Consider the following 16,380-nt stretch of genomic DNA (forward strand, 5'->3'; position numbering starts at 1 on the left):
TATGCATGAGTAAGACTCCAACTTTATACACATACTCACATTAGAGCAACTTAGTGATCACTTTCTGTTTTCATGGCATATTCTGGAAACACAAAAGTGATTTCAATTCTCTATTCCCATTAAGGTGATAAATCGGATAAATACTGTGTGTAAGCACTTTGATAGCTGTTTTTATCACTTACATTAGAATTTCACAGGGGCCAGGTGGTGGCGCAAGGACCCAGGTGTCTATCATTCTCTCTGTCCTATACAGTGACAATAATGGACAAAGATTGCCTCCAGGAGCACTGATTTGTAGTGCAGGCAAAATAATAAATAGTAAAAATCTTTTTAAAAATTTTTACCAGTGTTCAGTTCTGACTTATGCTAGAGACTGAACTTGGGGCCTCAGGCATGAAATTCCCCACTATGCTATCTCCCCAGCTCTAGACTAGGATTTTTCAAACAATAAAATGGTAGCCTACGTGCTTTATCACAAAGGACCTTAGCTGAAGACTTGCAACAGAAAAAGAAATAATTAAAAAAAAAAAAAGCTACTTTTGAACTCAGCATTATGTGAACTTCTCTCACCATTTCATCTGATTGAAACCAAATACATAAACTTGGATGCTTTGTTTAGGAAATCTTTTCTTTTTCCTCATTATTTTGATTCCCTTGTTCCAGGTTCTTTCTTATGTACTTGATTAACAAAGATGAAACTGAGCACACGGGTCAGGTAAGGAGTTGTCTCCGTGAAGTATATACACCCTGCATTACGGCTTTCCTTTGCAGACCACTGCTAACAACAGGTGGCCTAGCTAGTCTCTCCTGTGAGATTCCCTATCATCTATTTATGACTTGAGAGACCAAAAAAATCCTTCTGGTCCTCCTCCCCAACAAACACTAGCATCTTTCTAACCACTGCTTCAGCTTAGAATTGGGGGGGGGGGAACCCCTGCAGGAACAGCAGAGTAAAAGGATGTGGAGGCAAGAGTCTGCATGAAAGCATCTTTGTCAGAGGGGATCTATGACTAAGGATGAAAAAGAAATGTGGAGACAGGTTAACAAACATCAGTAGATTTGCAGGGAAAGCTTCACAGCCCAAACCCTTGAGAGAGGGGCTAGGTTTCTGGTCTGGCTGTAGCACTCACTGTTCTACCCTTGCCAGGCATTCTTCTGCCCTTTACCAATTACTGGTGGTTACTAATTACTAAGTCTACTGTGAAGCCACATAAGGTACTTTCAAGGCCATCACTGAGTTAGTTGACTTGCTCCCAAGCAGCCTGGGTAGAGAGTAGGGCAAGAAAGCGTGTGCCCACTGGACCATGTTTATCCATAGCTGTATTTCCTCAAGGGAGCCTTAAAAAGAAGTGCCCTTTGTTCATCTGATTGCAGGAATCTTATGTCTGGAAGATGTACCAAGAAAGGTGTTGGGATTTCTTCCCAGCGGGTGACTGTTTTCGGAAACAGTATGAAGATCAGCTGGGCTAAATGAAGGCTCAACTGGAAGAAGCACGGCAATTCTGAACAGTCCGCTTCCAGTGAAATGAAGCTTTCCTCCTACAACATATTTGAAGTGTGATATTTTCCAAATGCCTCCTTTTCAAGCAAGCGTGTGTTAAAACCTGTGCTGATGTGGCTTTTTGTGCCTAATGGGTGTACACTGTGGGAGCTAGACTGTCAAAACGTTGAAAGGAGAGGAAAAAAAAAATGGCAAAGACTCAAGGAATTACTAGTTGAATGCCTTCAAGTTTTGTTTTTAGTTCTAACTAATTTACTGGGATGGCATCATTGAGGGAAGGACTGGAGACAGGAAGTTTTGAATGCCATGTGAGAGTATCCCACTAGTGATCCAGGATCTGAACTACAAAAAACATCATTCTAACTACTGTCTAATTTTTCCCATGGTACTTGCTAGTGAATGTATCCAGAATCAGCTTGAAAAGCTTTAAGCAGTTAAAAGAAATAGAAAAATCAAAACCCACACTTTGTCGACACTGAAATATCGATTAAGTGCCTTAAAAACCTCTTTAGATATATAGCTATGCAAGTTTTTTATGTTCCAGATGGACAGTTACATCAATTAGTTCTGTTGATCTTCTGTCTTATTTTATGAAACTGCACTTGAAGGTTATTCATATAATTTTGTTATTCAGTAACAGCTTGTCAACTGCTGTTATTAGAAGAAAAGTACTGTACTGAAATTTCAGAAAAAAAAATCTGTCTTATGCCAAAATGAGTAATGCTTTATGGTCCCTTGTAAGTAGTGGAGCTGCTATATTTAGGTGAATCTCCTTAAATAAAATGAAGTGCCCACTGCAATAAAGTAATACACACCAATCCATGGTTTGGCCTCTTGGAATGTATTACTTCTGGTTGATTCTGCAAGCAAGCTTGAGATTTCTGGGAAAAAGAATGTGAGACCAGTAGCCCTAGTCCTGGCACAAGGAAGAAATATAAAAAGATAAGCTTAGACCAACAGTACTTCTTTGGACCAAAGGCATGTCTTATTGGTTGCTTCCCTTTATCAGTAGCACCTGCTTATCCTTTAAAGAATCTATTAAATAAGTGAGCCCGAGAACAAGTGCAATGAGCGGCTTCGATGTATTATTGATATCTCAGATATGGCCATACAGGTAGGCATTTGCTGCGAAAAGCATACTTGGCTCCACCCTCACTTACAAGGCAACCACAGTGTGTTTCAGGCACTTTTTAGGAGATCATGCTATCCAGCCAGTCTTCCAGCTCTTCCTCGGTAACTTTTTTTGATGCACTCGGGAGCTCAGTCGTCATGTTCTTTTCTTCTCTCTCAGGTGGGTTTGCAGGTCCTGGGGAAATAAGCAATGTGGACAAGCCTCATGTTAGTCTCAAAATTGAGGATCAAAGTTTCCCTGGGGTTTGTTTCATGATCTAATCCAGCCCTAGTAGTAAGAATTATTTACAAGGGGAAACATTGGATTATTGCCTCTTCTCCCTAAAAAGATACAACACTATCTAAATTAATGAATGGGAGTGAGATTTGTTTTTCTACTTGTCCTGAAGCTGAATTTCACAGTCCACTGGTTGATTTTTCTGGGAAAACCAACAGCTCAGTTTTCTTTTTTGTTCTGGAAAGTCATTAGATGCAGCATATGGAGAAGACCGTTGCCCATTCTATCTGATGGGCCAAACACCTCACAGAACATGCACACATGAGAGAAGGAAAAAAAGATGGAAATAGTAAGAGGTATGAAGAGCTGAACAGGCCTGTTTTTGCAGTCGATTAAAAGGTCTGCAGCTGAGGGCTTGAAATACCTGGATGCCTTTTTACAGCACTGGTTCAATTTGCAGCCCCAAGTTTAATATTGCCATCAGGCAGGTAGCAAGCTCTGGAAGCCAAGCAGATTGAGTGAGAGAAATGTTGTCAGAAAGGTCAGCTCAGCAGGAAGCAGAGCTGTGAGCACAGAAATAGCTGCCAGTGGACAACACCAGATCAATGCCAGACAGGAAAGAGTGTGTACGCATTTGACACTGGCGAGGTTGTTCTCACAAAAGCACCTCCAGCTAGAAAAGATGTGGAGAGTGAAACGAAAGCCATACCTTTTTCTTCTCGGACCAGCTTCCTGCCTTTCTCAGATCCTGGGTCCTGAGATGCTGGGTCTGGTGCAGTGGTTTCTTCCTCTTTAACAGGGGCATCTAAACTAAGCAGCAGATCTAGTTCTTCCTCCAAGTGGTCTGCTACTGATGGTGATGGGGCAGCTGGTCTCAGAGAAGCCTCCAAAGGACCTGGTCTGGAGTTCTCTTTACTCAGGTACATGGGGCAGCCAGCAGATTTCAACTCAGAGACAGATGCCTTCCCACCAGGCCCTAAGGGCCCTCTAGACTGCATTCCTAACCCCTTGCCGTCATCATTCCTCTTTGGTTTCACTTGCGGAAGCTCTAAAGGAAGGGCATTCTGAAAAAGAAGCATAACCATTGAGTTTAAAATCACAGGTGCTTAAGCAGAAAGAAAAGCAAAGGGAAATAGAACTTTGTGGGACAGGAAACTAAGGCCAGACAGGAAGTTTACAGTGTCTCCCGAAAGGGTCCTACCCCAGCACCATTCCTTCTTTATGTATTTATTGCTGAGTGAGAGAGAGGACACCAGAGCATCTCTTTAGCTTATGTGATGCCAGGGATATCAGACTCAAGACCGCCTGCTCACAGGTCAGACTACCCCACCTCCTAGTGCCCGTCCTTGTTGCTTTGGGGCCTATGTTGGAGATCCCACAAGACATAATAGACCTGTACCTCCCATTCCACCTGTCATGTGCTAAGTAGCTCAAGTTAAAATCAAAATGGCCCCGTCTTTTTATGGCTCGACTAAGAACTGGCAGTGTCACAGAGATCTGCTTGAATGTACAAAGTTGTCCCCACCTCATTCTCAGATTCAGCCAACCATGGATCAAAAAGCAGTACTATAGCACAGGTCTGTGATGGATGACTCAACATGTAGAGAATTTTCTTGACATTATTCCAGAAAAAGAACAATGTAACAATTTGCATAGCACTGCCTTCTGTCAAGTCTAAGTAACCTAGAGACAATTTAAAGTATATGGTAGTGTCCACATATACTGGTATCTGTGGTGACGCTGGAATAAATTCCCTGAGGATGGTTAGGGACGGCTGTACTTAGACTTCACAATCAGTAAGTCATTAGTAGAGCTGATCTATGCATTATACTTACATGTGCTTATATAAAGATGAAGGGACTGGTTCATCAAGAAGTAAAGAATGACTAACAATAAATGAAAAATGTCAAACATGAGCAGCAGTTTGAGGGAGGGGACAGAACACCCGAGTCACATCGCTAGCACCTGCTTCTCTTTTCTTTCACAAAGTAAACTTTAAAAAAAAATGGACAGGCAATAAGAAACTTACCAGGAGGTGACATTAGCAAGGCTTGGTGAAATACTGTGGTTCTAATAGTTACCCTAAATTTAAGATTAATAAGTGAAATGGAAGTAACAACTGGGTAGGTTACTAATTCATGTCTATGTTCAAGTTTAACCTTACATTCAGCTTAAAAGAGTAAGATTCTTTTTAAAATTAGTTCTGCCAGGGTGTGTGTGTTCATCTCCATCTCCCACCCTCCTTTTTTTTTTTTTTTAATTCACTTGAGTTACAATTTAAATTTCATAGTTCTTCTGAGTATAGTCCTTGGTGGTTCTCCTATTTTATTCATCAATTACCATCTTATACTGATATTGCCTATATTTCTGGCCTTCATTTGGATCTATACATTTCTATATTCAGTTGGTCAACACTTTCACTGTGAGATCTGAAGGGCAAGCTCACCATGTCCAAGTCTCCCTTTTGCTGCTTCTATCTACCAATGAGTTGTACACAGTGGAAGATCTACAATTCTCCTCTGCCTGCTTTCTCTCCACTTACAGTATTTCACCAAGCCCTGCTAATGTCCCCTCCGGGTAAAGGCCGATGGTCTGCCTTCTCTACTGTTGTTACTGGGTCCAAGCTTCAACATTACCCCCTCCTGACCCATACAATAGCTCCTGCCTCTACCTCCCTTCACCTGCTTACTCTGCATGTAGATTTGCCATAAACACACCAGCCACATTCTCCAGCCAGAATGTTCATCATCATCATCATTACTAGTAGTGCTAATTCATATTTTACTGGAGCACTCTGCTATAAATTCATTTTTGGGGGAGTGAGAGGGAGGTGTGTGACTCCAAACTGACTTTTCCAGACAGAAAGGTTGAGGGGCGAGGGTAGGGGAGAAGCACGAGGAGGAGAACCACAACACCAAAGCTTTCCTCAGAGCAGTGGAGGCCAGACTCAGTCCTGGGTCACACACACACGGCCAAGCAGTGCACTATCCAAGTGAGCTATGTTGGCAGCCTTGCTGAATTCTAAATCGGATGTTCCTTATGCTTTGGATCTCAGCTTATCTGTCATACCTTCAGGAAGCCACTGCGAACCACTACGATGGTCAGATTCATCATCATATACTTTTCCTAACACCCTATACTTCTTCATAAAACTTAGCACAGTTTGTACATTGGGGCTTGATCATACGAGTGACAGCCACTTTTCCCAGTACACTAAGCGCCAAAAGGCAGGAACCATGTCTGTCTGCTCACCACCTTGCCTTTAATGCCCACCATAGAGACTGGCACAGAAATTCAGGGTTGTCTAGAAAGTCATGATGCATTTTGCATAGAAAAAATAGGCCATAACTTTTCTGACAACTCAGTATGTCAAGTAAAAAAAAAGTCTGACTTTTCACTTTAACATTTCTTTCAACTCCATTCTATCTGAACCTTTAAGATGTTTCAAATGTAAGATCTGACACTGGTTTTTTGTCTACTCTGATGATTGGTGGTGCTGGGGCTCAAACCTCACATGCAAGTCTCAAATATAAGTGTAAGAAGAATAACTTAAAAATTATTTCATTCCCCTTAAAGCTTTACAAGGTGAGTGTGGGGTGCCCTACAGAGGGAAATGTTCCCTTCTTTTAGTTCTTCCCCAGTCCACACCAGCTTCAGGCTGCCCTCTTACCTGCACCAGTTCAGCAGCAACATTGAGTCGGACTGAGAGAGGCAGTTCTTGAAGGGCTCGAACCAGTGACTCACAATCCACATAAAATGCTGAATTCTATTTTAAAAAATAAAAGTATATATATTAGGCGCGATCAAATATGGCATTTTGAAAATAAGTAAAGCAGAAGGTAGTAAGTAAGTCATGGTTATTTTTAGTTGGCAGCAAGTCAGATCAAAAGTCAAAAGTGATGTGGCTATTTGTCATTTCTATCATATCTCCACACTAAGAGAACTAAAGCCCAAACTCTCCCAGAACCACAGCTCATACCACCAGGGCAGCAGCCGGGCAGTGATCAGGCCACACCCAAACTGCACAGAAACCTGGAAACTTTTTGCCATTACTACTGGCAGATGCACAGACACGTAGTGAGACCTAAATGGACACCTTCCTCCAAATTTAGATGGCCAGCCTTTGGGAGAGGATGGAAGACTTGCCTAGGCACGAAAATGGGCTGACAGACACAGCCGAAGGAGCACCTCTTCCACACACAAGGCAGAGGGTGGACATGTACCTTCCAGCCAGCTCCACTCCCAGGACTCTTCTTTGAACCCCTTCCCATTCACAGAAGTTAAGTCATATCCATGCAGTTGGACAGTAATTGAAAAAATATTCCTGGTTATCACTTGGCTTAACAACAGTGTGAGTGCTGCTTCTAGGTACCCTGGTCACCCAAGAGAAACAAAAAAAAACTAAAACTTAAGAGATGGTAGACCCGTGGTGTTCAAGCCCTGGATCCCCACCTGCAGAGAGGGAAATGTCCTGAGTGGTGAAGCAGTGCTCTAGGTGTCTCTCCCTTTGCTCTCAGTTTCTCTCTGTCTCTATCAAAAAAATAAAAGTAGGAAAAAAAAAATGAAAGGGTGGTATTAGAAAGGGAACCACTACTGGCCATCTTGTCTACCAAGGCTATTATAGGCCTGTTTAAAGCCTTGTCTTATTCTGCATTTCTGATTACAAGGTAGAGGAATGCCTATCTAATGTCCGTCTATCCAGAAACGTCTTGCTTTTTTTTTATGGTGAGAGAATATGTCATAGTTGACTTGCACAAGAAAAACCCAGTGTTAATTCCAGGCTCACTTTAACCTCTAATCTCTATAGTAATAGTCAACAGGGATCAAAAAAAATATGGCAGCTTTTACAACTGTTCTAAAATTTTCCCAAGATGATATGCTCTTCATTATGCAACACTGGCAGGGCCAGCAGTGGCCCCTTGCCCTGAGAAAAGGAATGTTTATCTCAAACTATATAAAATATTTAGGGAACAAGATGGATAATAACAAACCCTTAACGAGATAGATGAGACAGTCAGTATATAGTCAGGTCTTTCCTGAAGTCCTGAACTTAGCACAGTAAGTGCAGTGATTACAACCAGCATGGCAAGTCTTTGCTTTCCATTCTGAGGCAATCCTCTCAGCACAGGAGTAAGTAACCCTTTCTGTTGCCAATGGACCTACAAAGTCACACATGCATACCTCCTTTCTTTCAGAAATGGAAATCTTACAGAATAGCAAGATGTGCATCTGTAATTCCCACCAACCACTCACCTGCTCCTCTCTCCAATTCTACAGAAAGACCATAGAGGGATGCTGGGGTCTGGCTGAGGCTCCGTGTTCTGAATGAAGCAGTTCCAGCTATATCTGCTAACCAGACTCTCTCTCTCTCCCCCTCCCCCATTTCTGATTCTTGCTCATTATCCACCCCAGGCACAGGTGACACTGCACAACTTCCATAATGCCATTCCTTTTTCCTCATCACCACTTTGTCCCCACAACGACTAAGGCTGAAGGCATCAGACAGAAGTTGAACTGTACCTCTTACCAAAGGAAAGTGTAAGTTTTGAAAACAGTTCTAACAGGAATACAACCATGGTCTAGCCCTTCTGCTCCATGTTTTGGAGTAACCATTATACTTGTCTGAAGAGCTCAGTCATCTGCTAGGTCAGCTCTGACAGCTACTCACAGCCTGGCTTGCCATGCCAAGACACCTGTCCCTGCTCTCTGTGTGCTCCGAGGCCAGCAGAAGGAAGGCAGTCTTGACTGTTACAACTAAGTGCTGCCCTGCCTCTCTACCGCACTACTGTGTACACAACCGTGTCTGGATGGGAAGAATCTGTAGTCCTGAAGGTTCTTCTCTGAGTCTCTGTCTCCGTGTAAAGGCACATCATTTGGTGAAGGAAAAACTCACCAGAAACTCCAGTTTACATTGAGAGGAGGGGAAAAGAAAGCCTTGGACCAGCAAGATAGCTCACCTGAATAGAGTTCCTACTTTGTCATGTGTGCAATCCAAGTATGAGTCCAGCCCATTGGACTAGAAAAGCTTCAGTGCTGTGATATCTTTCCCTCTCTGTCTCTATCTGACAATGTCTGTGCTGGGAGCAATGCAACCCCAGTGCTACCCCCCCCCCAAAAAAAAAAGAGCCTTAATCAGATCACATGAATATAGATGCCAAATCTAACTTTTGCTGACAAGTGTTGATTCTAATATTTTCAAATATGTCAGGAATTACACCGAAGGACTTTTTCCATTTTTACTAATTTAATCCTTATTACAACTCTGAGTGAAGCTGTTCTATTCACTCCTGCATAGATGAGGAGAAAGAAGTTTGCCCAAGTCACAAAACAACTTCTTGGTGTCTTGATGAATAAAGAAATGTAACATAAGGGGGGTAGTGAGGAAAAAAAAAAAAAGAAGTGTAACATAATTTGAAGCTTCAGGATAGTCAACATATTCTAGTAGCAAATATGGTTCAAAAAGGGTTGAAATCCAATTTATTTGGCTTCAGTGAAGATCAGTGTGACTGTTATCACTTTGTCCTGTAATTCTAAACTAAATCTCAGGCACGTGCCCAGAAAGACTCAGTCCAAGATAAGTCTTTTCATTTCCAACTTATTCCAACTTATTCTATACTGTTTTACGTGTTCTTTGTAAAGGGACTCATTGTTATAAGCCACCTCTTTCTCAATCTGTAAGCTAAGTCAGTGTCCATTCCAGCCAAGAGCTAAAAGGAGCCACTCAGAGTGGGTGTTTTATCCTGGAAGCCAAAGAGGGCAGGGCTGTTACCACTGAGTTTCAGGGCTGCAGCTAAATCATCTGTCGGAAGCAGTGGGCAGATGGTCTAACTGTATCAGCCAGTGTGCTCTAGCCCTGTAGTCAGGGAGCATGTAACAAGACACCACTAATCCTTTGTGCATTTTAAAAGGGGGAGAATACCTGTCATCTCTCACATGTAGAGAATAAGTGAAATCTTTCTTGGAGAATACTCAAGATGCCTAGGGAAAAAATATGGCATGGGCACAAAGCAAATAAAACATCTAGATTTTGTAGTTTCACTGAAGTCTTCTACACTATTCTCATTTTATAGTTTTGTTATCCTAATTACAGAAGAGTTATTTAAAGCTGTCAAGATAAGGATATTCTCACCTAGAACCAAAAATGGTGTGAGATGGGAAAAAAATAGTTTCTAGAATTAAAATTTCCACAGAACAGGAAAAGGATGGCCAAATGGCAGAGTAATTCACTCAATCAAAGCTCTAAATATTCTATCTGGCAACCTAGTCTACAAGAGCAATTCACTCAGAGGACCACGCATAAAGGTCCTGGCTTTAAGGAGCTGTGATCTCTGAGAAGTTTCTGAATAGTTTACATAACACACTAAGCTACATAAATTACGAGGCTTTTTCCTGCACTGAGACCAGCTCAACAATAATGTCAAAAGTGTTAGCCTCTAGCCTTGAGAAAAGCCTGCATTCCAGACACACCTTCATCTTACCTGTTTAGGACAGGATGCTTCACCATCCCACTCTTTCTCCTCAGCAAACCGGAACTGTGAGAAGGAGTCCCCTAGAAATAGAAAAGAAAAAGAAAATTTACAATTGTAGGCAAAAGTCAAAGGATAAGATACAATTCTTCAAATTTCTTTTTTGGGATAAAAGGGTCATTTCTGGAGAACCAGTCTGAAGTCAGTGAAGGTCTTGAGTGCCACACCACAGATGGGAGCTCAAAGCTGTTGCTGGCAAAGTGCATTCGTTGTCTCATCCAACCGCTGGAAGTCACCAGTCTACAAGCTTCCTGAGGGCTAACTAGACAGTTCAGGTCTACAGACATGGCAGTCTACCCATACTTTTTTTCTGCTTAACATATGTGTATTTATGACTTTGGTGGTGGGCACAGCACAGAAAGGAAGAGAAGGGAAGTGACAGAAAGCAGTTCTAGACTAGTCCGTAAAATGACATATTTACTAATGATTGTGGGAGGGGGGAGCCACAACATCTCTCTAGCATACGAGATGTCAATGATGGAGCTCAACACATCAAGCTCACATGTCAGAAGCTCTACCTGCTGCACCAACTCCCAGGTCATCAGACTGTTGATCCAATTCACAGGTACAAGAATTTCTCTCATCCAAATTACATATCACATTGTAATATCTTTGATTGTTTTTAGTGCTCCTAAAGCAACAACTATAAAACACACTTTCTCGGGGCTGGGTGGTGGCACACCCAGTTAAAAGCACATGTTACAATGCTCAAGGACCCAGGTTCAAGCCCCCAGTCTTCGCTGGAGTGAACACCTGCAGGGGGAAGCTTCATGAGTAGTGAAGCACAGCTGTAGGTGTCGGTCTGTCTCCCTATCTTCCACTTCCTCTCAATTTCTGGCTGTCTCTATCCAATGAATAAATAAATATAATTTAAAAAATTAAATAAATAGAGTCTTAGTTGGTAACCTGACAGGTTCTTAGACTTTGTGAGAAGTATGGTGGTTATGGCAGTAGTGGGGCAGAGTGGCACACAAAGAATTATGATGGGATATGTGGTGATTTACACACACATAAGTGCATTTGACATGTTAAAATTTTATAAAAGTGTTGTCACTAATTTAAAAAAAATTAAAATTAAAGATTTCTGTGTCTGCTTCAACATGTGGGGGTCACATTTGCTAGAGCACACTGGCTGATACAGTTAGACCATCTGCCCACTGCTTCCGACAGATGATTTAGCTACAGCCCTGAAACTCAGTGGTAACAGCCCTGCCCCCTTTGGCTTCCAGGATAAAACACCCACACTGAGTGGCTCCTTTTAGCTCTTGGCTGGAATGGACACTGACTTGGCTTACAGACTGAGAAAGAGGAGGCTTATAACAATGAGTCCCTTTACAAAGAACACGTAAAACAGTATAGAATAAGTTGGAAATGAAAAGACTTATCTTGGACTGAGTCTTTCTGGGCACGTGCCTGAGATTTAGTTTAGAATTACAGGACAAAGTGACAACAGTCACACTGATCTTCACTGAAGCCAAATAAATTGGATTTCAACCCTTTTTGAACCGTATTTGCTACTAGAATATGAAGGAAAGAGACAACTGCAGCACTGTTTCACCACTCGTGAAGCTTACTCGTGCAGGTGGAGAGTGGAGGCTTGAACCTGAGTCCTTGTGCACTATAACGTGTATGCTCAACCGGGTGTGCCTCCACCCAGCCCCAGGTCCAAAATTCGTTATGGGGTGCATGCAGAAGGTGGGAGTTCTGGCTTCTGTTAACTGCTACTCCACTGGACATGGGCATTGGCAGGTCTACCCATACCCCCAGCCTCCATACCTAGTGGGGTAGGGCTCTGGAGAGGTGAGATTTCCGGACACACTGGTGAGGTCATTGGTAGCAAATTTTGACATAAGACATAATCTGTATATCTGTGTGTACCTGGTTATTTGCACTAAAAATAGGTCAGTTAATTTTTTTTAATTGACTTTCAGGTAGAGGCAGAGAAACAAGCATGAAATAAACCACAACACAGAAGCTTCCTTTAATGCAAGGGGGCCATGTACATGGCAAAGCAGCACACTGTCCAATTAAGCTCTTTCACCAACCCTAAGTAGAGCTCATTTATAAACAAAGAATTATTTCTCTGCCTAGGTTGCAGGTTATTTCAAGACCTGGTACTACCTCACTAATCTACTTTAACTTCCTCTTCTAAAGTCAGTCTCTTCACACTGCAAGCAGAGTTCATACTCCAGTCTTTCTTTTTTTATCCTTTCCATTTGTCTGGAAGACCCACACACTCTTACCCACTCAGGGCCTATTTATACTCAGGCGTGGGTCCACTTTCTCTTGTTATTTTTTATTTTCTACTGCCACAAGGGTTATTGCAGGAGCTTGGTGCCGGCACTATGAATCCACTGCTCCTAGTGGCCATTTTTTTTTCCTTTTTTCTTTCTTTCTAATTTTTATTAGATAGAACAGAGAGAAGTTGAGAGAGGACATGAAAACAAGGAGAGAGAAAGGCAGACACCTGCAGACCTACTTCATCACTCATGAAGCAGACCCCCTGCAGGTGGGGAGTGGTGGCTTGAACCCAGGTCCTTTGTGCATGATGATATGTGAGCTTAACTGGGTACACCAGCCGCCTGGCCCCCGGGGTCCACTTTTTCCTCTGATACCTCTCAGGTGATCTCTAGGGGAAAATAAATGAGTCCAAAAATTAAAGAGACAAAGATAATGGGAGATAGCATAGCGCATATGCAGAAAGATCCTGATATCTGTGGCACGGATGGTTCCAGGTTCAAACCCCAGTACCACCAGAAGCCAGTTTAGTCAAGCCCTGGTAAAATTTTTTTTTAGTTAAATTAAATTAAAACCTATATCACGCCCACCACTTCCAAAATACATGAGCTACTGCATCAATATTTGATAAGATAAACTTGAAGGCACAAAGGAAATACCATATAATAGGCTTTTGTTTTATTTTGTTTCACCACCAGGCTTCTTTTTTCCCTTAAATTTTATTTTATTTTTTTAAATTTTTTTAAATATTTATTTTATTTATTTATTCCTTTTTGTTGCCCTTGTTGTTTTATTGTTGTAGTTATTATTGTTGTTGTTGTTGTTGGATAGGACAGAGAGAAATGGAGAGAGATGGGGAAGACAGAGAGGAGGAGAGAAAGACAGACACCTGCAGACCTGCTTCACTACCTGTGAAGCGACTCCCCTGCAGGTGGGGAGCCGGGGTTTGAACCGGGATCCTTATGCCGGTCCTGTGCTTTGCGCCACCTGCGCTTAACCCGCTGCACTACAGCCCGACTCCCTATTTTATCTTTTTAAAATATATTTTCCCCTTTTGAGCCCTTGTTGTTTATCATCATTGTTGTTATTGCTGTCGTTGTTGTTGGATAGGACAGAGAGAAATCAAAAGAGGAGGGGAAGACACAGAGGGAGAGAAAGACAGACACCTGCAGATCTACTTCAACGCCTGTGAAGCGACTACCCTGCAGGTGGGGAGCCAGGGGCTTGAACTGGGATCCTTACGCCGGTCCTTGCACAGGGCAAGAGAGAACTTCAGGAGCAGTGAAGCAGTATTGTGTCTCGCTCTTCTTTTCTTTTCTATCACTGCCTTCCCTCTCAATTTCTCTCTGTGTTATCGAGACAACAAAAGGCAAATACTTCAAAAATAATAATAAATTAATAAGGCAATTTACTGGAATCTGAAAAATATATATTGGTTAACAAAATTGATGTGCATTAACAAATCATAATTTTCTTACAGAAGGAGTTCCATATTAGAGCTGGGAGGAAATACGCCATGGAATATCAGCTATACCAAATACAAGGTCCTGGGCTCTAGTCTGACATGATATGGGAGGAAGCACCATGGACAGCACTGTGGAGATACAGTGGTGCTGTGGTGTGTCTTCCTAAAATACTGACAAAAATTGTTTTTGAGTCTTATAGTAATCTTCTCAAGTGACAGTACTGATGCTGGTATACATGCAACAAAAGCTGAGATCTAGGTGACACAACTATTTTTATTATATCCCCAGCATTAACCACATTGCTCCACTGCAACATTTCTACAGGCAAAATCAACGAAAGATATTTCAAGCAACCAATTATGTGAAGGAATAAAATGTTAGAATGTTAGGTGACTCCTGATTCCAGCCTAATGAATGCAACCAGTACCACCACCTAGTCATGTTTCACTGTGACTACATCCAAAGATGTCAGGCATGGAATGTGAACCCACCAGCTTCATTAATCTGATGGGACCTGTCCTAGCTCACAGAAGTCCTTAAATTCATTTCGGGTGGCGCACTTCTTAACAAACCTCAACACCTAGATATAGACCAGGGTCCATGAGATAGGGCATAAATACATATATCTAGAAGATGGAGAAAAACATATACCTTAAAGCAAAAGTGCACAATAGTTTGCAGTGTCAATAAATGTAGCAAGGAAGCAGAAAGACCTAAAAAGACACCATAAAGTACCTAATGAAATAGTTTCTACTTAGACCTAGATACCCTCCTCACCTCCCATCTGTTGCACATCCCTCAGTCACTCCAAAGCTAACCTTGTCAGACAAAGTAAGGACTACAAATCTGAATAAGGGCAAGAAACTGGCATACTTTAACGATGACTCTTTAGTCACTACCAAGCCACACCATCACCTGAGGCCCTAGTAAGGGAGCCCTGGGATTCCCATAGACATGATGGGCCTAGACGTCTAACAGATCCCTCTCACCACTTACACTGGTCATCTCCATCAGGAACAACATAATGGACCCTTCTGTGGGCCCCTATTGGACCTGGCCCTCAATGTGAATCAACAATAGTAGGGACTGTACCATTCTCCAAAGGGAAGTTGGATAGCATACTCTGCCTATCACCAGAGGATGATGGGCCCTGAAATTGGCGCAGCCTGGAATGTTCCTAGCCATGACCACAGAATGTGAGCTCAAACCTTACAGGGATGCAGAAGTTACATAGGCTCCTGTGCTGAATATGGGCCCCAGATCAGATCGACGGGGTTTACGGTTAACAGTATTTATATACTTTTCCCATATTTGGGAGCTACTCTCTCCTCTGATCCAGCTTTCTGGTCCTTTTTCCAACTGTGACACCATCCCCCCAGACAACAGCTTAGGTCACCTGCATACTGGATGTCCAGCACAGCTAGACCTACTAGCTTTTTCCCAAATGGAGACCCCAAATCTCTATCCATAATACTCTTTCCTTTAGGTTCATGATTAATCAACAATTTGTATGGCTTTATTATGTTAACTTTATTTCAGCCACCAGGTTCCAGATGCTACCATGATGCCAATTGGACTTTCTGGGGCAGACAAGCCCACCATGTGTCCTGGAGCCCCACCTCCCCAAGGAGAGAGAGACAGGCTGGGAGTATGGATCAACCTGTCAATGCCCATGTTCAGCGGGGAAGCTATTACAGAAGCCAGACCTTCCACTTTCTGCACCCCATAATAACCTTTGGGTCCATACTCCCAGAGGGCTAAAGAATAGGAAAGCTATCAGGGGAAGGAATGGGATATGGAGTTCCAGTGGCGGGAATTGTGTGGAATTGTACTCCTCTTATCCTATGGTCTTGTCAGTGTTTCCATTTTGTAAATAAAAACTTAAAAAAAGAAAAGGAAAAAAAGAATGTTAGGTGATACCAAAGCAACTTTGAGTGTTTTTCTGAGAATACTCAAGGGTGTTTTAAGTACTGTACAATGCTTCTTTTCCCGGGATTCCTTCAGTGAAACTCATAACCATCAAACAAGCAGGGTTCATTGGGAGTCTCTGCCTAGGTATATTAGAGAGACTAACAAGCTGTGGAGAGCCAGCATTACACCAGCTCTACTCTATTCTGGTAAAAAGCGCGCAACACCATCTTGCTCCTCTGCCAGCTCAGCAGAAAGCTCCCGCCTAGTTACTCTCATAGGACAGCACCACAGTGACTGTGGGAGCAAATGAGAATGACTCCAGAGTGTCAAAATGTGATCTGTTCACTGAAAAGTTCATAGTAACTATCTGATAGTTCTGTTGAAATCTCA

The 16,380-nt window shown here is 42.3% G+C and overlaps 2 protein-coding genes across 2 annotated transcripts in view; one reads left to right on the plus strand and one right to left on the minus strand.

Moving 5' to 3' along the window:
• Positions 1-2,319, plus strand: part of RYR3 (ryanodine receptor 3) — a 691,732-nt gene extending 689,413 nt beyond the window's left edge. Inside the window, exons 102-103 of the mRNA XM_060175180.1 lie at positions 664-715; positions 1,375-2,319. Coding sequence (XP_060031163.1) covers positions 664-715; positions 1,375-1,470 — 148 coding nt within the window. The 3' untranslated portion in view covers positions 1,471-2,319. The remainder of the gene's footprint in view (positions 1-663; positions 716-1,374) is intronic.
• Positions 2,320-2,564: 245 nt separating this feature from the next.
• Positions 2,565-16,380, minus strand: part of AVEN (apoptosis and caspase activation inhibitor) — a 165,243-nt gene continuing 151,427 nt past the window's right edge. Inside the window, exons 3-6 of the mRNA XM_016187517.2 lie at positions 10,328-10,398; positions 6,520-6,615; positions 3,559-3,913; positions 2,565-2,807 (exon numbers count right to left, since the gene is read on the minus strand). Coding sequence (XP_016043003.2) covers positions 2,692-2,807; positions 3,559-3,913; positions 6,520-6,615; positions 10,328-10,398 — 638 coding nt within the window. The 3' untranslated portion in view covers positions 2,565-2,691. The remainder of the gene's footprint in view (positions 2,808-3,558; positions 3,914-6,519; positions 6,616-10,327; positions 10,399-16,380) is intronic.

The sequence above is a fragment of the Erinaceus europaeus genome, chromosome 16, assembly GCF_950295315.1.
Source record: "Erinaceus europaeus chromosome 16, mEriEur2.1, whole genome shotgun sequence".
NCBI classification, from domain to species: Eukaryota; Metazoa; Chordata; class Mammalia; order Eulipotyphla; family Erinaceidae; genus Erinaceus; species Erinaceus europaeus.